Source organism: Rissa tridactyla, chromosome 3 (assembly GCF_028500815.1).
Source record: "Rissa tridactyla isolate bRisTri1 chromosome 3, bRisTri1.patW.cur.20221130, whole genome shotgun sequence".
Classification (NCBI taxonomy): Eukaryota; Metazoa; Chordata; class Aves; order Charadriiformes; family Laridae; genus Rissa; species Rissa tridactyla.
The window spans coordinates 110371846-110396321 of record NC_071468.1 but is presented as its reverse complement, the minus strand read 5'-3'; the positions used below and the strand labels follow the sequence as shown (position 1 = coordinate 110396321).

The 24476-nt window shown below is 43.1% G+C and overlaps 2 protein-coding genes across 7 annotated transcripts in view; both read right to left on the bottom strand.

Moving 5' to 3' along the window:
- The window catches only part of GRHL1 (grainyhead like transcription factor 1), a 40223-nt gene extending 36758 nt beyond the window's left edge, over positions 1-3465 (bottom strand). The window contains exons 1-2 of the mRNA XM_054195909.1: positions 3287-3465; positions 199-269 (exon numbers count right to left, since the gene is read on the bottom strand). Coding sequence (XP_054051884.1) covers positions 199-269; positions 3287-3352 — 137 coding nt within the window. The 5' untranslated portion in view covers positions 3353-3465. The remainder of the gene's footprint in view (positions 1-198; positions 270-3286) is intronic.
- Positions 3385-24476, bottom strand: part of TAF1B (TATA-box binding protein associated factor, RNA polymerase I subunit B) — a 60838-nt gene continuing 39746 nt past the window's right edge. The window contains exons 12-18 of one of the 6 annotated variants that reach the window (XM_054195903.1): positions 23497-23587; positions 22978-23048; positions 20699-20924; positions 16026-16140; positions 15341-15447; positions 11065-11209; positions 3385-3473 (exon numbers count right to left, since the gene is read on the bottom strand). In XM_054195903.1, coding sequence (XP_054051878.1) covers positions 3471-3473; positions 11065-11209; positions 15341-15447; positions 16026-16140; positions 20699-20924; positions 22978-23048; positions 23497-23587 — 758 coding nt within the window. In that variant the 3' untranslated portion in view covers positions 3385-3470. The other 5 variants (XM_054195907.1, XM_054195906.1, XM_054195902.1 and 2 more) reach the window with 5 other exon arrangements.

Below are 24476 nucleotides of genomic sequence, written 5' to 3'. Positions count from 1 at the left end.
TGGGCGTCAGCTCTCGACATCATGGTCCAATCCCTGTCCTGTTCCTGGGGCAGCACAGGAATTTGGGGCACACAGTAAGAGCAAACAATTTCTCTCTTCAGCACAACATTGCAGTGCAGCAAGTTATTTTCCATCAGCAGCTTCGGCGGTCTAGGAGGGAAGGGAGATAAGCAGACATGCAATAATAAAAACTAATACCTTTTGCTATGGTCTTGGTCAGGATGTTCTACCTCTGGTTTAGCTGTCGAAGATCTCCTCTCCCTTGGAACCTGGGAAGTGCAAGACATCCTATAATTGCACTCTTCCTCTCATACAAAAAAAAATAAATTAATTATTTCCTCAAAAAACACAGACATTTAGTCAAATTAAGAAAGCACTGCTCTCTGATACCAATCATTATTAGGATTACAGCTCCACCAATGTTCGCGCAGCTTTGGGATAACAGGCCTGCCCCAGGCCATGCCCTGCAGATCCCCATGTAGCTGACCCAGCCAGCTGTGCCAGCCCTGGGCTCCTGTGAGTGCCAGGCGGTGGGAAAACCAGTGCAGAAAATCATCCACCCCTGACTGGAACACCAGCACCGAGGTGAGCAGCACCACGAGGACAGTCCCCAGGGTTTGTGCTGGCAGCGCAGGTTTTCTCTTCTGCAGATTGGCAGAGTTCAGCTTGCTGGATGAGCTCACGGCTTATGAAAGGATACTGCTTCACAGCCCTTTCCCAAAGAACACATGCTCTCCAGGCTACTTCCTCAAAAACCACCTGAGGCTTTCCTTTCTCCTCGGAGAGCAGAAGATTCAGGGAGGACCAGGTCCAATAACTGTAATGCTCATTTTTGAGCATTAACAGCTCATTTTTGTGCATGGCCACCTACAACACATTGGCCCAAACCGTATTAAATCTTCTATAAACAAAAGGATTTAAGACAGCTCAATACTGCTCCTCTTATTTTATGCCACGGACAGGATTTGCCCTGTAAACATCACACACTGCAAACACTGTATCACACAAACCACCTAGTTCACACACAGACATATGCCATTTTCCTGGCTGCGCTGCAAGGCCAAAGCTTACAGAAGGTGGTGAACTCTTCGACCTGCAGTGGCTTGGTTCACCAGAGTACACAGCCAGCGCCCCAGCGACCTGAACGGCTTTCGCCACCACTGGCACAAGCCCGTGGTGCTCAGGCCCCCTACACTGCACACAGCAAGTCCACGCAAGCTCCTCAGCAAACACATAAACAGTGCCCAGAACTTTTGTCACCCTCATCACGCCTCCTGAATGAGCAAAGCAAACATTTTGCAGCGTAAGGAAGAGTAAACTCTCACCACTTTCCATTGCTGAAGCCTGCTCAGACACTGCCCGCGTTTGCCAGCTTGGGTGCAACGTGGGGAACCACTGCTTTACTGCTAACTTGAGGACTGATGGCATACCTGCACGAACAGCATACTTCTCTAAACAGCCCCCAACTAAAACCCACGCCCTGGCCCTTGCACATAACCTGGAATCTCTAGTAACACCAGAGTTGTTGGATTTTCCGTGCTAGGAAGCCAACACTAACTAGCCACTGAAAAACAAGAGTCTTCCGAGCTGAGTTTGGCCTCCAGTCCAACACTCCTAGACTCTAGCTTTTGATCAAAAATTTGTCTCCCATAAGGCCTTATTAACGACAGTTGAGGTATCAGGGTACCCCATTAGTCAAATGGAAGAAGACTCAAGTTGTTTTCTGTTGTTGTTTTGGGTTTAGGGGTCTGGGTTTTTTTAATACAAAGGTGATCTCATCGGCTGCCTTTAATATTGCAGAGGAGGTGTACTAGAAATGTCTAAACATCGTCCCTCTAGCAGCCCTCAATAAATCTTTCAACCTCTAGCCATTTTGTTTCATGCAAATACATGGCATACCTGCTCTTCCACTGATTTTTCTGTACACCCACTGATACCCAAACATAAGAGGAAACCCTGAATTAGACATTAACATACAGAAAATCCCTTCTGCTTTGCCAACTGTGACGGATCGACATCAACATTCTCTCTGTAATCTACAGGTTTAGAAGTCAAAATTGATTTTGTGGATTAAAATCACTCTGGTGAAATTGTTGGGGTTTTTTTTCCAAGAGCATAGCAAGTGCAGGCACAAAGCAGAAAGCCAATTTTCTCACAAAAGTAGCTGAATAACATCCACATCAGTGAGTCTGTGGCATTTTTTCATGTGCGTGTGGAGTGCTAATCTCCATATTAAGCATTACAAGAATATTTTGATATATAAGACTTATTCAGTTCTTAAAAGCACAGGCAATTATTTAGCATGCACAAGGCAGCCTTCGCCTTATGCTTGGAGGCTGGCAATTGCACTCCCTACTGTTAAAAGGCACTAGCCAAAGTATCAGGCACACAAGCCAAGTCAGCCTCCCAGCCTCCCTGCATGGTCAGCAAAGAAAAAACAGGCATCTCCACCCAGTGAGCCAGGCCACCATAACGCTGGACTCTAACATGAGCAGGACACTTCCCTGGTGTGTGGGAAGTGTCCTGCTTCCCCAGGGTGTGGGACCCTGCTGGTCCCTCTCCCCTGACTTGTACATGGACTGGACCCTGCCTCAGACTTCTGGTATTTAGGAAAGAAAGCTCAGCAAAATGTATCCCACACAAACTGGGTGGTTATCTGACTGTGTCCAATTCACCTGTGAGCACCTAGGAAGGCGCCTGTCTCTGAGAAGACCGTGAACACTGAGTAAGACAACCACAGTTGCCAAAGGATTAACAGATTACAGCAGTTGAAGCTCATTGAAGGTCAGAGGGATGCGGGCAGCAACTCCTCCAGGTGGACACTTCTACCACCAAAAATCTGTAATTATAGCTTAGTATCAGCTGAGACTAAGGTACTACATCAAAGACACAGCAAAAGCCAATGATCCCACCAGAACTGGGAGCAAAAGGAGAGAAATTTCTTCCTCCACATGTCATTCAGACACAGACATGCTTCCAAAGTTTCATTCTTCACGACTATTTCTACAATATATTGCTCCCTGCAGAACCTGGAGTTGACAGGCAAAGTGCAACTGAAGCTTTTAATCCATTACATTAAGATCCAGGGGATCTTACTCTACTAACCTAAAAATAAACCAATTTTAAGAAAGTGAGACATGGGATTTTTTTTCCATTTAAAACCCACATAGTTTAAAGTCCTTGTGATCTATTCATAGCTTCTGTAAAATCCTCCAGCAAATGACACCTTTTCCACAGGTGGAACAAGAGCTCCGCTGGCTGCCAGAGCACACCCACACCAATCTACCTTGTAGTAATCATACAGCAGTCCGAGGGCAGCTGCGCTGTCTTCATCACCATTGATACTCATCATAGCTTTGGTAGCTGCTGTAAGGGGATTTTCAAGAAAGGTTTTCCAGGCCTCATCTTCACTGGTGTACGGACGTCTCTGAGAGTAGAGAGAGTCATTCTGAAGAACCAACACAGGTCTTTTACTTGAATCGTGAAAAAAGAAGAAAGAAAAAAGCCACCTGTTAGAACACATGAAAAACATTCCTAAAGTTCTTCTAAATTAGCTGCCCCAGTTTCACAGGGTTCATATTCTGATTCAGTGCACTGCAAGGATTAGTCAACACAAAAAGCCCAGAAACCTAATTCTGATCTCACTCATGCTCAATGTAAATCAGGATTAATTTGACCGAACTCAGCTGGATTACACCAGCCTATATAAGATTGCAAAGCCGTTTCAGAGCACAACTGACCTGCTCATGCTCTGAATGCAACCCAGAAAGAGTTACACATGCTTACTGGTCTGCCACCTACAAAACCTCTATCACATCCTATGTAATACTACTGAGTCACAACCTGCTCCAGTTCCCAAGTGGGACTAGAAAACGTGAATTAACGAAATATCTCTTTCCCCAGAGCTTTCAGAAGGTGCCTTTGCTCTCAGAGTATACCTGAAAACACCACCTAGAAGCTACCAATTAGTTGTAGACTAACACAGGGAAATTGGCCAGAGGGATCTCAAATCAATTTGGCAGTGAATTTTTCTGACAAGGGAAGCCAAAAGACTTACTACCTGGTCACTGCTGAAATAATCTGTGACACTAGTTTGAGAAACCCTCAACAAATAACTGGGAAAAAAAGAGAAAAAGTGGAGGTTTTGCCCTTTAAATTGTAGTATAAAATATATATATATATATTTATTTATTCTGAACATTTTGAGATTGCTGGGAACAAGAAAGCTCCAAGACTACTCGGACTTTCTGCCCACAGGTGAAAGTAGGACCATCTGTAGAAAATGCTGTCCTACCACCCTAGAGAACTTAATATATTTTGTTTCTATTAGCAAAATACATGCTTCATCTTTCAAGTCAGTTCAAGCAAATGTTGTTTAAATCTGACTTTTAAACCAGTTCAAACAGTTATCTTTCCAGTACAAGCATAACATGAGTTTACTGCAGATTGGTGGGGAGAGAAGTGAGGCTTTTTTGTTTTCCTAAATATCCCAAACTTGGCATTTTTTAGTGAATTGGTAATAGTTTAAAATAAATAAATAATTATTTTAAAAAACCCAAACCCCACAAAAAGCAGTTCCCCACCACCATCACTCCCCTTCCCCAGCAGATAAGCATTCTTTTCATCTATTTACCCAGATGCATTCAGAGATTGAAATACACTACAAATACGAAAAGTTGTGAAATACCAAGTTGTGAAATACTCTAATCACTATAATCAGCTTAACAGTATCCTACATTTATCACCACCTTCTACCAAAAAGATTGCAAAGCACTTTGCAAATTATGCGTTCAATCCTTTATCAGTTACACAAGGAGTCTCACTGAGCTGCAATGGGACAGCTTGGCTGAGCTGAAGTCACTTAAAGCGAGTGGGTGTTTCCAGGACTTGTAAGAGCACTTTGTGGCTATAAATCACTATTATACAGTTGGAAAAAAGCAAACAACAACAACAAAAAAAGACATGCTCCGGCACCAAGCCCTTTCTTCAGGTCTTCGTACATATTTGTGTACACACTGATGCAGATACCAAAACACAGTGTACCGAAATGCAGATACCTCCAGTATCGAGGACACCCACCTTCTATCATGGATTGCACAGCAGAAGACAAAGCAGGATTTTCTTTAGAGACATAGTACAAGCTCCTATTCTTATACATTGTGACAAAAGAAACCTCAAATATCCATAGCAAATGGGTAAATCCTCCAGTTAAAATCAGTCGTTAATGAAAAAGGCAACTAAAGTAACCTGGGTGCAGTTCACTTGATCCAACCCTGCCAAGCTGAAGGGCTAAATCAGCCTTGCTGGGACTCACAAGACTATTAAGCTGATTCCTTCCAGCAACACAATGTTCACATGGAAAAAGAGAACCAAGGGAGAACTAAAAAGACCGAGAACTAAAGCAGCCACTAACCAGAAACGCAGCAAATGCGAAACCTACATATTTTTGTGCGATTCCTTTGTCATTGCAACACCTAAACATAATGCACGTTGTCTACTCCCCTAAAAGCAGTGCAGAAAGGATTATCTGCAGAATTATCAAGAGAAGCGCGGGTTTCGGCAGTAACTCAATCCCTTAGCAGAACCACAGCTTCTTTCAGGAAAATGAGAATGTATTAATAAGAGAAGGCAAACATTTATTTTTCTAAGTTTTAGGTTTCAAGATTACTGGCACGTGGATTTGCTCACAAAGTAGAGGACGTGTCCAGCAAAGGCTGGAAATAAGTTTCCTACTGCAGTTTTAATAATTTCTGAATTATATTTCTATGTGGCCGAAGCAGAAGGAGAGGAATATGACAACAAGCAGACACGCTCCCTTTGCCTGCAAGGATCCCACAGCCCACAACGTTCCGTGCTAGGACCACAGAAACTATTCCTACTTACTTCACCGATCCAAAAGCCTCCCTTTCTCTCCCTCACTGTGCAATTTAAGTCAAGATGTCAGGAGATCCGCAGCCGCAGCATGTTTTATACCTGGTCTTTGGGCAGAGCACACCTTTAATGCTGAGGCAGCAGAGAGGATTTCCATCACCGGCTTCTACGTGCCAGAAGAGCGAAGCGCAGGTACCTAAATTGCTATAGCCTCATCTATTAAGTGTCATCGGAGGTAGAAAATACGTATAAAAAAATCCTAATTATAGGGTGAAGTTAGCAAGCTGCTGCGTTTGAGTCCTCTTTCTAGAAAGTAGTACGTTTAAAAAAAAAAAAACAACAAACTTCGGTAAAAAAAAAATAAATCACGCTTTCCCTGGGAAATTAGTGCATTTGAGCCACCGATCATTCAAAACACGGTAATTTTATCATCGGTTCTTCGAATCGCCTCAGAGTCACCCCGTTTTCTATTCGCCCAGGGTGCCCACGGCCGCCGCCTCCAGACGGACACGGCGACAAGCGCAGGACTAAACGCGGCGAGGGATCCGCTCGGAGAAGACGCCTCGGCGTCCGACACCACGAAGTTACAGAAAACCGGCGCTATGTTCAGTTTTAGGTCTTTTAAACACCCGGTTCCGCGCAGTACGAGGCAGCTGCAGCCGAGCTCGCCGAAAGCCCCCTTGCTCGGGGGAGGGGGGCCGCCAACCCCCTTACCTGCCGAAATCCACCTTGCCGGAGGGATGCGCCTCGTAGAAATCCATGGGGGCCTCTCCCGCCGCCGGCAGCGGCGCGGGGCTCCGGCGGGGCGGGGGACGGGACAGCCCGCCGCTGCGGCTCCGCCCGCCTCCCTAAGCCGCCGGCAGAGGGGCAGCCCGGCGCTGCGGCGGCGCCCGCTCCTCCCGACGGCGCGGCCCGCTCGCCCGCCGCCGCCCCGCATTTAAGGCGCGGCGGGGCGGGGGGCGGACGGCGGCGCTTGACCCACGCCTCGCCGCCGGTGTCGGGTTTCAAAGCCAGCCCGGCCTCGCCGCTCGCCTCGCAGGGGCGGGGTGGCCGCCGGGGTCGCCCCACCACGGCCCCCTCCGGGCTCACCCCCCCCCCCGCGCTGCTCGCCCCCCCCCCCCCCCCCATTCCGCCCCCTGCCATTTCGCACCGCCCCGCCGCAAGCTCCGGTTACTCCTCCGAGAAGTTGGAGGGGGACACCGGCTTCTCCCCCCCACCCCGACCCGGCCCCTATAGGAGAGTGGGCCCCGGGCGGGCGAGCCCCTCTCGTCACAGTTCCGTCCCCCCTAGAGGGGCGGCAGCACCGGTCCGACCGGACCCGGTTCTTCATCTTCCCCCCCCTTCCCTCCCGGCTCACTCACTTGTCGTAGTCTTGTGTCATGTCTGGCGGAGGCAGCGGGCGGCAGAACTGGCCCGGCGGGTCGGGAGGGCGAGGCGGGGGCGAGCGGAGCGAGCAGCGCGCAGCCCGCCGCACCGACGAGTTTTGTCGGCTTTTCTCGCCCGCTCAGGTGGCTGCCGCAGCCGCAGGTAGACGGGCGCCGCGCGCCGCCCGCCATTGGCTGCCGCCGATGGCGGGGCGGAGCCGCCGCGCCCCCATTGGGCGGGAGGGCGCGGGGCGGTGCCGGCGCTCGTGCGGGGCTCCGAGAGGGACTGGGGGCGCCGCGGCGGAGGCGGCCGGTGGGGCTCGGGCCGCGCCAGGCCGAACCGAAGCCGGCGGTGGGCGATAGGAGCCGTCGCCCTTTCGTTACAACGCGGGGGAACGGCGAATAAAGGGACGAGTAAAACTTCGCGGGGAAGGTGATCCCCGGCGCAGAGGCCCACCCTCCCGCCCCCAGCAGCGCACCTCGCTGTCAGAAGCCGCTTTTCTGAGGGAAAAAAAGCCCTTTTCCTCCCGTTTTCACCGCTCCCCCTACACGTATAGCGTTCGCGGGCGCTGAGGCGCTGGCACCGGCGTCCCCAGCGCTCTTCTCCCGGCGGCAGTAGGCGAGGGCTCGGCGGGCGGCCCGTCCCGCTCCGCGCTGAGGCCCGGGGCCGCGCTGGAGGGGAGTCGCCTCACGGCACCCCGGCCGGGGGCCAGGACTCGCGGCAGGGGACGCGGGAAGCACCTTGGGATCTTTTTCCGCACTAAAAAAGGGTGTACCCTTCTCCCTCTCCTATCCCGTATAACCTTCCTTCTTTTTCCTGTACTAAACGCATTTTTTGGAAAGTCTGGAAATGACAGAAAAGTTTAGTGTACTGTACAGCAGATCCTATCATCGTTATGTGCCTCATAGATGAACCCGGATTTGGAGAGAAAGAGAGGTTTAGGATGGAGTTACTGCTGGAAATGCATCTAAATCTTCTGGTTTAACAGCAGCAGAAACATTACGAATCCATCGGATATATCCAAAGTGGCATGCATGAATTTAAATCAGAAAAATCTTAAGTTTCTCCTTGAGAAATAAGGGTGGGAGGTTGCTTGTTTAAGTAACACGTTGAATCAAATCCATATAGCAACAATGCTATCTATCATATGTCATGCTTCAGATAGCTACTGTAATTTAAAAGTATGGACACTAATAAAAGGTCTCTCCTTCTAGGTCAAAATTCTCTTCCCTATTTGTACAGGATATACTCCAATGCAAAATTATAGAAGGATAATTCAAGCAGCCAACCGAAGGAAATATGAAACTAAAGGGAACAAACTTTCACTAAGGGTCTAATCCTGGAAGTTGCTTAATATCCTCTGACTGGATTACAACTAGCGTTCTAGAAACAAAATACTTTGTTTGGATCTGCAAACATTGCTATTAGGATGGCAAAAGACAAATAACATTACTGAAGTAGGATCTTGCTCTACAAAGTGAAATGAACTGATGTAAATTGTTCTTCATGACATGCAATAAAAGGTGTCCTACATTTTTAACCTATTTGGAAAAATATAATTCAAGATTACACAGAAGAAAATTTATCTGCTCTCACATACAAAAAAAACCTACTGCCATCCAATTAAGACGTCAGATAGTTACATTTTCTCAAACGAGTATAACCTGCTTTGTTTCCAATACAAATTACAAAATGAGCTCAAAATTGCAAGTATTGGAAAGGACTGCTAACTTTCTCAGGTGTTATTCACTCCTCACACTCCCCACTTGTGCTCGTAGAATTCTGGGATGTGCAGACACAATCACTGCTCTTTGGCACACATGCATACTTTTCATTAACAATAAAATATAATACTACCCTGTAGCTGTAAGTGACCCAGATGCGGTACGTGATGAAGTTCAGTCGCATGTTTACGTTGCACCGGAATTGCTGAAATCTTAGTAATGTGCCACACTTGGTATTTCTGCTTAAACTAGAATTTACCAGGATTTTATTCCAAATAAATCAAAGCTGTTGTCTTTGCAAAAGGGACAGCTTTTTTTAACAGCCTGATCCGACAATGAAAACTTAGTTATCAACATAGCAATCACTTCCACGTTCAGGAGACAATGATATAAACACCGTATTGTGACACCGCTGACTAATCTACCGGTCACAATCTAGACTTGGTAACACCATTTGTAGGTGTATTTCTGTGATGTCACTAACCGGGTTGCATCATCGCTGAATAAAATCAGGCAAGAAGCACAAAGGGATTTAGCAGAGCTTTGGCTTGGGCATAAAGCTGTGCTGGCCTGATGCGGCAGCGCTCTGGCAGGACTTCCCTTGCCCTGCGCTGTCGGGCGTTCGCTCCAACTTCTTCCCTCGCTCGGCCCTTTCGCCTTAATCTCACTGCTCTCCTCCGCCTCTCATGCCTTTCCCTTTACCTTTCCTTCTGCCTCCATCCTGCCTTCAGCGTTCTCCTTCCCGTCTTCATGTATTCGTTGCCTTTTAAATGAACCTCACTCAAAATACAAATGGAGCCCCTCTGAACTCACGCGCCATTTGCAACGACCCGGCCAAGCACTGTCTCAACGTGCTCGCACCTCCTCCTAGTCTGTCTTTTGACGGAGAATCTACCTAGAGAAACAGGGAAGTATTCTGGGCAAGGATTAGCTACTGTTACAACTTACCTAACAAATAAGGTTTTAAAATCTCATACCTGATAATTATCATCTACACGCACTGGCCATTCACACCTGTGTAATATACAAACAAGTTGCATCAAGTTTGTAGCAGTACTTTTGATTTCACAAAACGCAGCAGGGAGTCAAAACAAGGTACTTTCTGCTTAATCTGAATCCCTAAAATGCGAGGGCCAGGCTGCAGAGCTGGCTGTAAAGAGCGGTGAATCTTCTATACTCCCCTCCGCTACACGGCACACCAGGCAAGCTTTTCTCTTCTGCAACAGGCCTGTGGTCACCGACAACAGAACTGGAAAAGAAGGCCCAAAGCAGAATTCGCTGAAGGCATCAAAGGGCTGGGGAAAAACAAAAAAAAAAAAAAGAAAAAAAAAAAAAGAAAAGCCCAGGCAGAAGTTCATGAACTCCCTAGGAAGTGAGGTGAAAGCAGGCACAGTGGAAAGAAATAGAAAGACAAGTGACAGCGGAAAAGGAAGCTGGAAATGCCTTGTAGGAAAGCAAAGATGGAAAAAGCTGGGGCGGGGAAAAAGGGTAAAAAAATAAATGTAAGTACAGTATGTGAAATACAGGACAGGAAAATAAAAGAACCAGTTTGCTTTTTTGCTTCAGTCGTATCCCTATGCACGAGCTTGCAGGCCGTCCTTCGAGATTGCCCTTTTAATTCTGTATTTAGCCCTAAAGATAACGCAGACGCTGTTGAGAGCATGCAGACTGTCCAGGGACAGGAGATGCAGCTCCATCAGCCTGACTGAGGCTCCTCTGAAATGATTATAACTTAAATGAATCAGTTTTGCAGTAGCCTATATATTAAAAAAATAAGTCAGACTGAAGCCGAGAATTTTATCAATGATAAAACCTTTAGCACACTAACCAGTCTCACTGAACATTTCTCATCTCTGCTCGATGTTGCGCTTGCTCTGGGTTTGACTTCTGCGTACGCAGGTCCTGCCGCACAGGCCGACAGCGGTGGTAGCAAGGGAACAGCGTGTGCAGCTCTTTGGCTGCATACTGTTCTCTGCCTAATCCGCTTGGCTCCGCTGCATGGAAACCACCCAGCTGCCCAGTTAGGAGTTACAAGTGCCACGGATCTCAGCTCCCTAAACAAAAGTGTTTTGTCACAATCGTGTATCAACGCAGCACAACTTACCGTGCATGTGAGCTCCAGGGCCGGGTGGATTCCTTCGCATCCTGGCATCACAGCAAGTTGCAGGTGGTGGTCACAGGGAGCCCTGCCGCCCCACATCACGGGACCACGGTCGAAGTCCTGCTCAGAAGCACAGGAGCCAGCCTGCCTGCAGAAATGAAGCCTGCCTAGCTTGTGAGGAGCCGACAGCTCACCAGGAACTCGCTAGCTCTGCAGTCTGATACCCTGACCTTGAGAGCTGGGGCACTTGGATACAGTTTTAGGACTTTCTTTTCTTCCACGGGCCTGTAAAGAGGTGGCGTCTTCACCCCTCTCTCTCACAGCTGCCCTTACTCCGCACCCCTCAGGCAGCCCTGTCAGAGGCGTGCAGTGCTCCTCCAGACAGCATTGCAGGTGTCCTCCATGAACAGGCAGCACAGAAGCACCCCAGGATCCAGATCAAGCTTTCGGATTGCAACATCGCCACTGAGTGTCTTTAGCATCTTTCTCATGAGGCAATGGCAGGGTCTGCAGCTGATGAGCAAAGCCACTGCTAGGACAACAGGGAGCAGACACACAATACTTCTACGATACAGAGCAGCCATGTCAGATTATTAGAGGAATGTGGAGGCTTGTATTTTCTTTTAAAACTACCTGATGTACTGCTGGAGGCAGAGTGTAGATGCGGAGGATCGTGGAGGAGTGTTCTTGCTCTCAAAATGCTGCCGTTAGCAGTTGTACAAGGGCAGCTATAACCTCATGTGAGGACACGAGCATTCATCATCTCCTGTTCTGCCAGCCCTTACTCGCTCTCTTGTTCACTGTTTCAGCAGCATCCTAGCACAAGCAGTGGTGAGGAAAGCTCTTTCACGTACACCTTTTTCCACATCGTGGCATCCCCTTTATATCCTCCCTCATCTAATCTGGCCAGGAGCAAGGGAGCTTCATGTGTGAGCAGCAACAAGACCAGTAACTGCAGAGGAGACACTGGAAAGCATGCATTCTGCATTCAGTGCAAGGACAACTGCAGCGAGAGACACTGCTTTGGCAAATCCACATACTAACATGCTCAGCCAGGAAATACGTATGACTGTATGTGCTGGGAAGCCCATTTCATTTTGGATCAAAATAGGAGGTTCATGAATTGAAGTTATCCTGATTCTCCTGTGCTTGCAAAGCAGCATAAAACTTACTCAAGCTGACATGGGGAAGGGACAGATGCACCAGGGTGCAGACACTTACTCAAGGACTTAACATTTTCAGACTTCACCTCTCCCAAAAGCATTGTGGGTCCTGATCCTGGCCCTTTTTGCTCCCAGCCCTGCAGAAGCACCCTCTTAACAACTTCCTGTAAATACCCTGAAATCATCTTTTCAGGATCATCAGCAAAAGTCTTGTTTGTCCATAAAGGGAGAAAAGTCATTTTGAGGCCTTTTGAGCTTCCCAAGAAGTTATGAGAAAGCGAGTTATTCATTGCGTTGCCTGCAACATTGCATGAAGCTTTCTCAAGTCTTCCAAACACTGTTGTTTCAGGGGACATGTTAAAAATGAGTTAGGAAAGATGTAATTGCAGTGAAGCCCATACAACACACTATAGCCAATAAATTAGGGTAGTATTGCTTACAGGCATTGGGCTTTGACAATTCTCATTCTCTTGTTAAATCAGGTTCAGGGCCCTCGCTCTGCATCAAAGGTTAAGGAGAAAGTCAAATACCTCTCCTTCGTGTCTGGAAAATGGTAACAACTTTAAAAAGAAAAATGTATTTGACTGAGACTAAGTTGATGTTGAGAATGCAGACACATGGAGGTAGTGAAAAAACTAGTAAGGTAAAATTCCAGTTCTGCTGAAGGCTGAACCTTTCAAAAGAAAATGAGACATCTCTCATATTTCTCCACTGAAACAACAGAAAGGCTGCATTATTTAAGAGAATTCATAAAGCAAGGTTACTTTTGCGCTTTTAAAGATAGAAAAAACATAGTACATTAAAATATAAAAACCTAGGAAATAGCCTAAATTCACTTTAGAAGGCACATCAAGGTCTCAGAATAACTGATTTGCTATTGTCTAAGTTAATAATTATTTAACTATTCTAAATCTTAATATATAATGTTTTAAAAGTTTAATCTAAAAAAACCACTTGCCTTTATCTACACCCTTAAGAACTCTGTTCAACTTTTTGAGTAAGAAACAAAACAAACCGGGTTCTCTCTACTTAAAATTTCCATGAGAAAAAGTACAAAAAAAAAAAAAAAGTAGCTATCAGAAAGTTGAGTTTTCCCCGGAAATTTTCAGCAAATAGTTACAGAAAGGATCTGTAACTTAAAAGTCAATAGAAGAGGTGGCTGGAACTGTGGGGTTGCGGCAGACACCCTCCCCTTCAGCTATCCGCCGGTAGCTGTCTGTTCAACCAGCGCGGCTCCACCTCAGGGTTATATTAACTGGACCCAAAGCAGTTGTCCCAAGTGAGCTCAACTGCACTTCACTGAAGATAAGGCACTCTCGTGGCTCGTCAGCTTCTTAAACATCATTACTCCAACATAAGTGTTGATTGATTAAACTGGATAGAACTAACATTAAGTATTTCAGGGGCACACCCTTTACTTTTAAATCTGGCTCTTAACCTATGTGTCCAGAAGGCACATGGCTCTTGATGATTAACTGCAAGCTTTATTCCAGTTTATTAAAGTACAGCTTTAATTTATTCTAACATCTAAGGGAGCTTTGTTACGTTTGTAACAATGTAACAATGAACACAGTATTTTTAATTTATGAAGCTCAGATTTTACTACTACAGTACTTTTAAAAGAAAGGTGTACCTATAATTAAGTGCATAAGTCTTTCAAATAAAGACTTCTGAATTAAATAAATCCTTTATGTGTAACAAGGTGTCTTTTAGATAGTTAATTCAAAACTTTAACAGATGTTATAGCAAAAAGCATGAGACACTTTCGGTCGCTTGAGCAAGCACTGTTGAGAACACTGACAATGTGTATTACACTTCTGTAGATTTTTAACTGACACAAATACTCATCTAAAGCAAGAACAATGAATAATTTTACCAGATGCTTAGAAAGTTTAGTGATTCACTCAGGTGAGGTCAAACATAAAAGATAATGGCTAATTTCAAAACACAAACACCGGACACAAGATGAGATTCAAACTGGTCTATTCTGAGTCCATTAATGTTAACATCAGTTCAAGACACATCTTGCCAGAGGTCTGAAGTATTTGGCACAACGTGGCAATAGATTTAGACATACTAAACGGTACCCACTTATGAAACCTCTAACACATACAACAAGTAACAACTCAGTCTGCTCTTTCCTCTTCCCCCATGAAGCACAGTTTAGCTCTGTACGGCTAAAACTATGCCTTCGCATCTGCATGTTACAATCGCTTTATAGACTATTGCTCTAAATCCTTGTTTTACAATATCTACTTAAAATATCTGAAAAAGTAAAAAACTTTCACCCAAACTGTGTCTTCTCTGTCACCTTAAGTTAGGACACCATGCTCAATTACACCCTGCCTCTACTGAGCCAGCAAAGCCTCCTGGTTTGCCGGTATTTCCAAGTAACTATTACAACTTACCTTTAATAGTCCTGTCTGCTCTACCTGTGCTTGAAATACTGCTTTATCACTTAGCTCCAGACAGGTAGGGCAGCACACCTGCTCTCCTATCATTTGCCTGTTCCCCATTTTTAGACGACTGCTTCACAGATTGAACCACAACAGATTTTAAACCCTTCCATCATATTCTGAGAACTGAACTATATTCGCTGAACTGATTACCTTCCCAGCTTCCATCTCACCGAAGCCCTTGCTCAGGAAGGAAGCTATTACTCTTTATAAAGTCTGCAGACACCATTTTTCTTGTCTATAATAATGCTTAGGAACAGCTGTTGATTTTGGTTTTGATCAAATAGATTTGGCAACTTCCGTACCGTACTGATGGCTGGAGCTGCTGAAGTTTATTTCATTCAACTGAAAGCAGCATTATTCATGTTACGGTGTCTTTAATGTAGCAGCAGCACCCAACTTCATTTACACATCGTCTGGAAGTTTTCAAAACACAGTGCATGAATAAGATCGAGCATGAGAAACTGGCAGAATGGCTGAGGCGCAAGCTGCTGAAGGTGCTGGATTATAAAGCAGACAGAAGAAATTCAACCGACAGCAGCCTCGCAAAAGAAGAACGACAGGAGGACCCAGCACTTACTGTTGCACAAGAAACAGGATGGGCAGTGCCAGGTGTAAAAGTAGCTGCAAAATCTGTGAAGCCTGGAGTGGAACACGCACCTGAAAGGTGTTAACTTGAACGAGAGGCTCAGGCATAACAAGAGACTGGCTGATACATGGGATGCAAGGAAACGTAGAAAACAGTGCCAGAGTTGCTCCAGAACAGCCTGTTTAGAAAAAATGACTAAAAAACTCACTGCGCTGAAAACATCAACCAACTGCTCCTTTTATTTGTTAACACACCATTTCAAACCAAAGTAAACATTACTTTCTAGAAATGTATTTGCTGTCATACAACAGTAGGTAAAAAAAATAGATAATATTTTAATTGCAAAATCTCACGATGTAATTAGATGCTAACGTGCTGTCCATTACACTCGAAGTATGTACAATTATGCCAAAAAAATGGTAATTTTATAGCGTCCTGTTGGCTCTGATGCAAAGTGAGGAAATAAATTCTGATAAACAGATTCTTTGGTAACTTTCCCAGCTAGAAACCAGTAACTTAAATTATAGATAAAATGACACTACAACTAAAGTACAGTAGTAGATCTCAGCACTACTATCTTAACAAAAAATTTCCATGCAGGAAAAAGGATCAATATGATACCATGGTTTGGGATCCAACTAATTTACAGAGTTTTAATACTGTTACTTTTAGGCCTTTTTACTTCCTTAGGCCTGTGTTGTATTTTGGCTTTTTACAGAGTTTTTTGTTAAAAAGTTTGTGTTCTACCACACACACCTCATCATGGATATAAGAGGGCTGTATCCGCAGAAGAAAGGAGAATAACTGTATTACAAAATGGTAACTCTGGGGAAAGTCCACTTCTCTGTAATGAGCCAGATGACCACATGTTCTGCAAAGAAAGAAGGAAAAAAACACCCTAAATTACAAGTGCATTTAGTTAGTATTTAGCTAGCGTTTATATATTTAAATGTAATTAGAAGAAAACGATACATTTTATCAACGGCATAAATCACAATTCTGGTCTACAATGTCGATTCTGTTAAAGGGTGCACTCCTGCCAAACCTTGAAGTAGAGAACTGGACCAAGACACATTTAGAGATGGTGCAGACACAGCGAGGAGGAAAAGCCTGTATAGCTTCTTGCACCATGAATCAGGATCATACTCAACCATACAAAGAACACATTCTTTGCCTTTCAGGACTTAACTGAACCACTGGTCATTCTGCCAGCTTTTAGCAAACGTAGCAAAGTGTGAAAAGGGCTACCTTACTCTATTTTTAAAATTTCTAAGACTCTCCAGGGGGCTGGAGCATCGCTGCTATGAGGACAGGCTGAGAGAGTTGGGGCTGTTCAGCCTGGAGAAGAGAAGGCTGCAGGGAGACCTTATAGCCCCTTCCAGTACCTGAAGGGGCCTACAGGAAAGCTGGGGAGGGGCTCTTCATCTGGGAGTGGAGCGATAGGACAAGGGGTAACGGTTTTAAACTGAAACAGGGGAAATTTAGATTAGATAGTAGAAAGAAATTCTTTACCGTGACGGTGGTGAGACACTGGCACAGGTTGCCCAGGGAAGCTGTGGATGCCCCATCCCTGGAAGTGTTCAAGGCCAGGCTGGATGGGGCTTTGAGCTGCCTGGTCTAGTGGGAGGTGTCCCTGCCCATGGCAGGGGGGCTGGAACCAGGTGATCTTTAAGAGCCCTTCCAACCCAAAACATTCTATGATTCTATGATCCAATGCAGACATCCCAGGATCTTTTCTCTATTCCTTGCCCACACTCTCCATAGGGCCCCCTCTCCTCTTCCTGACACTATTGCATGGGTTTATAACCCATCCATTTCTTCTCTGTTGCCTTTGTGGGCTAAATGTAAATTACCTGTCTAGAAACAACCGAGAATATCTAAGTTCAAGTCAAAGGAGTAATATAGGAAACACCAGTGCAAACATTGACCCGGTCAAGAGAAAGTAATTAGTGCTGTAGCAGCCTTCTGCTTAATTATTTTGTAGCTTTCACAGTGAAAATGTTAATGAAAATGGTGAGGTGATTTTACTGATGAAGTATATAATGAAAATAGCAGGCTGGACTTGCTGGTAACAAGTGTCAGCCTGAACAAAAGAGGACACAGGGGACAGACTGCAGAGATAGCTGCGTAAACATTAAGTTCAGCATTTTCGGTTGGAAAAATACCCTGTTCTGGGTTGGCCCCAGATTTGTTTTTATTAAAAGTGGTAAGTTTAAAATAGTATAAAATTAATCTGTTTCATTGAAAAAAAAAATCTTTTACATTGATATGGGGATTTAGGTGCTATTCATCATATAAGCCCTACTCATCTTCTAGCTTAGTAGGCATTACCCTGGGATGTGGAGAAGCAGAGTTTAAAATTTCCCCCCTCTGTCTGATTCAGAGCAGCGGTCTTAAATATTCACCAGAACAAGGACTGGAACCTGTCTGTCCCAATTTACGGGCAAGTGTGCTAATTACTAGACTATAGAGTCATTTGCTCGCTTCCCTCTGGCCCAACAAACATTTACATTTTACCTCAAACTGGCGGAACAGACGGACCCATCCTCGAGTGCCACGCAAGCCGCACTTCAGGGAGATGAGTCTTTGTTTAAAGCCTTCCGAAGTCTGGCAGATTAGAAATCTGAAACTAGGTTTTTTTGTGCCGTACAACCCACCCTATGCCCTGCCTCATGTTCCTCAAAAACTGCCAGCAACTTCTAACAAAAACTAAATTAGATCAGACATTCCAGCAGCGCCAGAATGAGTTAGCTGACCCCACAATCCAACGCGTTTGCTAAACTTGAGCTTCACTGAGAAATGTTGTCGGCTGAACCAAACCTGCATTTTTGGGCTCATATGAATTAAGACATTTTGCTATTTCCTAGTCCTAACCCTGAGATTCAGCAATTACAGCTCTTATGGCAACTTAGGTGTCAAATCTCAGTTTTCAGGGCAGGGGACTGATATTGTATGTTCTGAGGCAAATGCATAATTATGTCCGCACTGTAGAGCGCCTATTTGATTAACTGGAGTTATACTTTTCACAAGAGTACCTAAACACAAATTTTTGCCCTATCTTGTGCTATTTCTGTGCTACTTACCCTAAGAGCATCTCCGAAGAGCTAAAAAAATTCCCAAGTGGTTTTAAATTTAGATGTGATAAGGGAAATCCATTTTTTCACACGTTGTAACACCTCATCTTATATCACCTAAAGACTTCTATAGCAAACCAATTTAGAATCCAGTTTAAAACTAAAAGTTTTAAAAGAAAAGAAAACGTAAGAGCATTTTACCAACCATTTGACCTATTTCAGCTTTACTGATCTGAAATCATACTTCAGTCCTAGGATTAAAGTATTTCAGTAGTCCCAGCTAGACCATGCTGATTTTTAGGGAAAGAGAATTGGTAAGTTTGTATGTATAATAGAACTAAAAACAAACACTTGCATAGGATAAAACCTCATATCTGAGGGAGTAGATGATGTTTTCCAAAGTTAAGTAAGTGTCAGATGTATAATTAACTACTTGCATTGCAAATGATATAATGGGAAATTTAACCGGTAAGAATTTAAATTCAAATCTTGTTTCATGAAGGCTATGACAGTTTGCCATTAACATTTTAATATATTACATATGAAAATGTAGGCTTAAAAAACAGACTTTGCATGAAAGATTATTCACACAAACATACACCGAAATATCCACTCGTTCTGTGTGTACATAAGATTTACGCAAATTTGTGGTAAAAGGATTATTACCTCTCCTCCCTTCAAAAAAAAAAAAAAAAAAGCTTCTTATTCATACAAAAGAATGAATCCATACAACCAAAGCTCTTGTAATATAACACTGTGTTTACATTATTCCAACCCATTTCTGTCACAGTGGATATGTGAAAGGTAATGTGAAAAGGAAAATAAAGATAAGCAAATAAATCCACTGAAAGACAAAAAAGACTGCATATGGGTAAAAGCCAGTTATTTTCAAGGGGAATATTTAACGTTTTACAAATCAGAAAGGTATCTCTAAGATTTTATAGACGCTGTTGCTCTCTTAAGCATGCCATTTATAAGCATATACCAGATAAAGATATTTAAGATGTTATTCAATGCGCTAATGAAATTTCATTTCACATTAATGTACCCTGACCTCCTTTCCAAAAAACCACGCTCTAACTGCACACATGAGAAATTCAGGAGAATCCAATCCACCTGCAAAGGTCAGCTTTTTCACTCTTACCCACCAGTACATTCACCTTCTGGATCAGGATTTCATGATACGACCAATGGCCGAACTGAAATCTAGCCTATCATGCAGAGGCCGTACCACACTACCCAGGGAGTTTACAAGAAACACTATTTTAGATATTTCCTATTCCTTGGAGTAAATGCTGCCAAACTCCCATGCTCCCTCAGCAGGGCTTTTGCTCTCTTATCTCTGGCCACAGTTCTCTGCCAGCACCCACCAAATCAAGAATTCACCAATTTTTGCAGAATTTGACCCAAGACGAGAAGGTATTAAAGGAAGAGTGAGAAGTTCAACACAAACCAGGCAGATGCTTAAATATCCATATAATTTTGTACAAGGCTGGATTAGCTGGGCGATCATTCTCATTACTACTTAGGTCCTTGAAAGAAAATAATTTTACCAACAAATAGCATGACTGTTTTGATATACCCTTAACTGAATATAAAAATTCCCTTTCACTTGAGAAGTCAGGATTTGGGAACAGTTCTATAGTAAAGACAGACACTAAACTTCCTTAGTAGCACAAACTGTTTTCTTTCTCCATGTTTCTTCTTCTACTTTTCTGCTTGCAAAAATTACAATTGTTGATTCCCAATATGCTTAGATGAAATAGTGATGAAGACCTTTCCACTTGTAACTTTTTTTAAAAAAAATATGTTCTGGAGGCATTAATTGCCTGCTTATTTCAACTCTGCCTGCTAATTTTAACTTCAATTTTGATTAAGGCCACCACAAAAGCAGTATAATGATTTAGCAAATTAATTTCCTGTGCTTTTTTGTGAGCCAGGGGAGAAAGGAATGGAACTGTTTTCCCATTCTCTGGAGAGCTGTGGCGCAAGTTTTTTTCTAAAACACTATGAAGAAGGAAGTGAAGTGAATATTTGTACCCAGCTGCTACTCTTGCCATCTGACTCTAGTTGTTGATTTTGTCTCATCTCCTCTCTTCTCTAAAGCTCACTTTGATCACTCTTCATATTACAATTTGTCTACTCCCAATCCAAGACTAACCATTCTGCACACGCCCCTTTCTACAAATTATTTTAACTGTGTGTGAATACATAGCTGTGTACACACCCCATATTTGTCATTTGTAAAAATATATATATATTTTTTTATATATATATATATATAAAATATATATATGGCACTTTACTTTCAGGAGAACTTCACAAAATATATTTCACAAAAATTTGAATACTTACTTCTCATTACATAGTTTAACTGTACACAGCCAATAGTCAGGGTTTTTGACTGTAAGTAAACCATGTTTTTCTTGCAAAACTCCCTTCAGGCTATGCCCGTGAAAACAACTCCCATCTGTGTTTTCTTCAGACCAACTTAACTGAAAACTTGAAGGATTTGGCTTTTCAGCAGGTAGCACTGAACCGGACAGCTTGCCAAACTGATTTTGTAAGTTCACAGCCGTTTCTGTACAAACAGAAACAAAGAAAAAACAAGGCAAAAAGTATTAGAATACTGTTTAGACGCGATTAATATGGAATGAAAATAGGGTATTTGTGCCTTATTTTATCTTATTTAAACCTCTGTGTGGAATACTGAGAAACCCCCATTCTATTTAAAATTCAACTTTGTCACACGGTATAGGGAAAGATTTTAAAAGACAATTAAAAATGCCACGGCTTTCATACATAATGATATTAATACTGGGGTACTCCAAAAGCATTCCCCAAGTAAAACATACAAAATACATTTGATACTGCTGCTATTTTTATTCTGATAGAAAACACATGCCAGGACGCCTTTCACTATATTTACCTGGTTATATGCTATCACTCAGACTAGCTAAGATTTTGTTTTGAGTAATTTCCTGTGTATCAGAATTAAGGAAGCCTGGTTTCATAGACATATGGATTTAAGTTAAAGTTTTCCATAGTGCAAATTTCAACTGGGAAAACAAACAAACAAACAACAACAAACCCCACTCCACCTTTCCCCACTGCTAGTAAAAGAATGACAAACTTTCATAAGTTACTGAGGCTGAGAAGGAAAAGAAGGTATGACGATAGATCAGCACGCACAATATGACCACCTAAGCCTTGCTTCCCCAGGATAAAAAGCAGATTAAAAAACACTGTTGTTGGAGCTGCAACTTCTTTTTATGACTTGTCTCTGAATAAATTCATTCATAAGCTGGAAAAAAAGCAGAAGAGACATCCTAGAGTAATCCAAAGACTGGGAAGCTTATCTTACAAGAGGACACTGAAATCTACCATCAAAACCAAAGTCTGAGGAAGGTTTCTGAAAACCTGTATCTGGCACATAAGTGTTCTAGAGCACTCTTCGTGTCTACTATTTTAAATTTGGTTTAAGATGTATCTTGCCCAGTTGCAATGGCATTATGTGACATTCCTCCTTGCAACAGCTAGTGGTAAAGCTCCGTAATCTAAGTGGCCCTCTTTTAGCTCGAAGAGAAGCAGAGCCGAGTGAGGAATGTAGAGTGCCACAGAAATGATCAATAATGAATAAATGCAGGAACTAAAGGCCATCTGATCAGCTTGAAATAAGCAAACCTAAACGTGTATTTCCATGGAACGTGACTTGACTGCAGGAGCAACCCTACCGAATTTTGCAGAGTAAGAACATTTAAAAAACCCCAATTGCATCCTTGAAAGAGAAATCCAACGCAGGTTATTCAAACCAAACAGGATTATACAACTTGTTTAGAAGTCCTTGAACCAGTCCCCTCCAGAAACTGGAAGAGTATATAAATGGAACAAATATCACTTGACACACTAAATCTCTCTCCAAATATCTGCTCCTTACTAAATACTATTAAACGTAGAATGAAGAACTTCAGATCTAATTTTGTTGAATAAAATGCTGGTTTTCCATATTTGCACAGATAAGTGGGGGTTTTGTGGGTTTGTTTGTTTGCTTTTATGGCAACATAAAATACAGTAATTTCTTATAAGTACTAGTAGAGCTACTAAAATGAAGTAGATGTACCTGCACTCTAACCATGTATAGCTAGCTATTGAAGTAAAGCCATGTTCAGACAAGCCTTCCTCACTTTCTACGGAAGACTGCAAGAAGGAGTGGGAGACAAGAGGGACATGCAAGGTCTACCAAAGGACATTCTGGGATATCCACACCAAAGGATACAAGGAAGTAAAGGAGGAAACGGACAGGAAAGCTATGGAAGACCACCAACAATTCATGAAGATCACAGTTATATAAAGGCAGCTAACAAACCAGTGAAGATGATAACAGTAGGTCATTAGGAAGACTGGCAAAGGCAGTTTCAGTTAAGCATGAGGAAAATGTCTGTTTGAAGAATTCCAGCCACAGGTTGTAAAATTAAAGTAAAAAAAAAGCACTACATTAATTGTACCCAGAGATGAAAGAGAGAAGAGAAAGTATTTTAAGATGTAAATGTTATCACAGTCAGGGCTGCACATTTTCTATGATGGGAAAAGTTGGAGCAGATTTCTGACTTGCTGGAAAGGCAAAATTTACTCACGTCTTCTCTTAAGAACTTTAGATTTCTGCTTGTCTGAATAAAAAAGTACCTTTTCACATCTCCACAGATACCTAGCAAAAAGAGACACAAGAATCATTAGGAAAAAGCAAGCTGGAGCAAACAAGCCAAAGGATAGTAATTTCTTACAAATACAGCTAGAGTTATTAAAATAAAATAATCTAATGGTTAGTGCTATTATTAAAAGCCACTGCCCCCCCACACATCTAGGAAGTCTTTTTTCAGAGTAGGCAAACTGAGGCATGTATGCCTAGATTTATGATAATCAGTTAATTGTTCAGTTGTATAGGCTACTTGTCACAGAAAGTGAGCATTTAATTAATATGCTAGATAAACATTATGAGTGTAAACAGAAAATTAAGACAGGGATTTAATCGCTCTATTCACTCAAGCTTGATGGATGGAAATGTGAAGCAAAATCTTAACCTTTTTAATTTCTGCGGGGGTCAGGATTTCACATAAAACTTTCTACCTTAAAAAAAAGTACTTAAAACCTCTTACTTGGCTCTTTCTTCATCCAGTTTCTTTTGCTTCACATCCAAGGAACATTTTATAACCTTGTACCACTTTTTGAACTCAAAATACGGACCACCTGAATAAAACATTCACATTTTAGGTTGGGAAGAAGTCAAAGAAACATGCAATACACAGAAGGTGGTCTCCATGCAGTTAGACTCTGTGTCTTCCACCTGTATTGCACACCTATCCTGAATTCTATGTGCTTTAAGAAGACATACTCAATCTAACAATTCTGTAAGAAAGAGAAATGCAGAAATGCAGTGAAAGAACAGCAAGTCGTAAGAAGTGCAAAGAAGCTCCTTAGCTTAGGATAGATTTCATAAATTTAGCACAATTCAAACCCTTTCCCTCCTTCCTGAAAGTTAAGCCTAGGAACTACCCCTTCTCTACCAAATGAACTAGATGTCCACGGTGGGAAGTGGCCTTCACCTGATTGAAAGTTGACTTCAAGGGATTAATGCAACTATACCTCAAGCTTAGGTTTAAACAAGTAAGATCTAAACAAGCTCAGATGTAAAATTTCAAATAGTTTCATCAGCTCCTCACTGTTCGTTCTACTATCCATGAAATGTTATAGGGCACGAAGAATGGGCTAGATAATTGTATTCACTTCATATCAGCCTCCCATGGTTTTCAGCACAGGAACTTCACTCCATATCTGAACAAATATTTATCAGCACATGCAAAAACATTAAGGCAGATGGCATTCCCGCAGCCCATTCATCATCCATGCTCCAAAGAGGCACAGGACTGAAGCAGACCAACTGGGTACAGTAAGTATAAGTATTCCAAACAGAACTATGGTGTAGATTTATATATTTAAAATATAATCAACTCTTATTACCCATGGGTGGATTATCTGCATTGTGAATTAACCAGGCTTTGCATTTCCCCATCACCTCAGCTGCACTGCGTGCGATGCTTGCATCATGCTTTGCTTTGCCAGCTAGTTGTTTAAACGG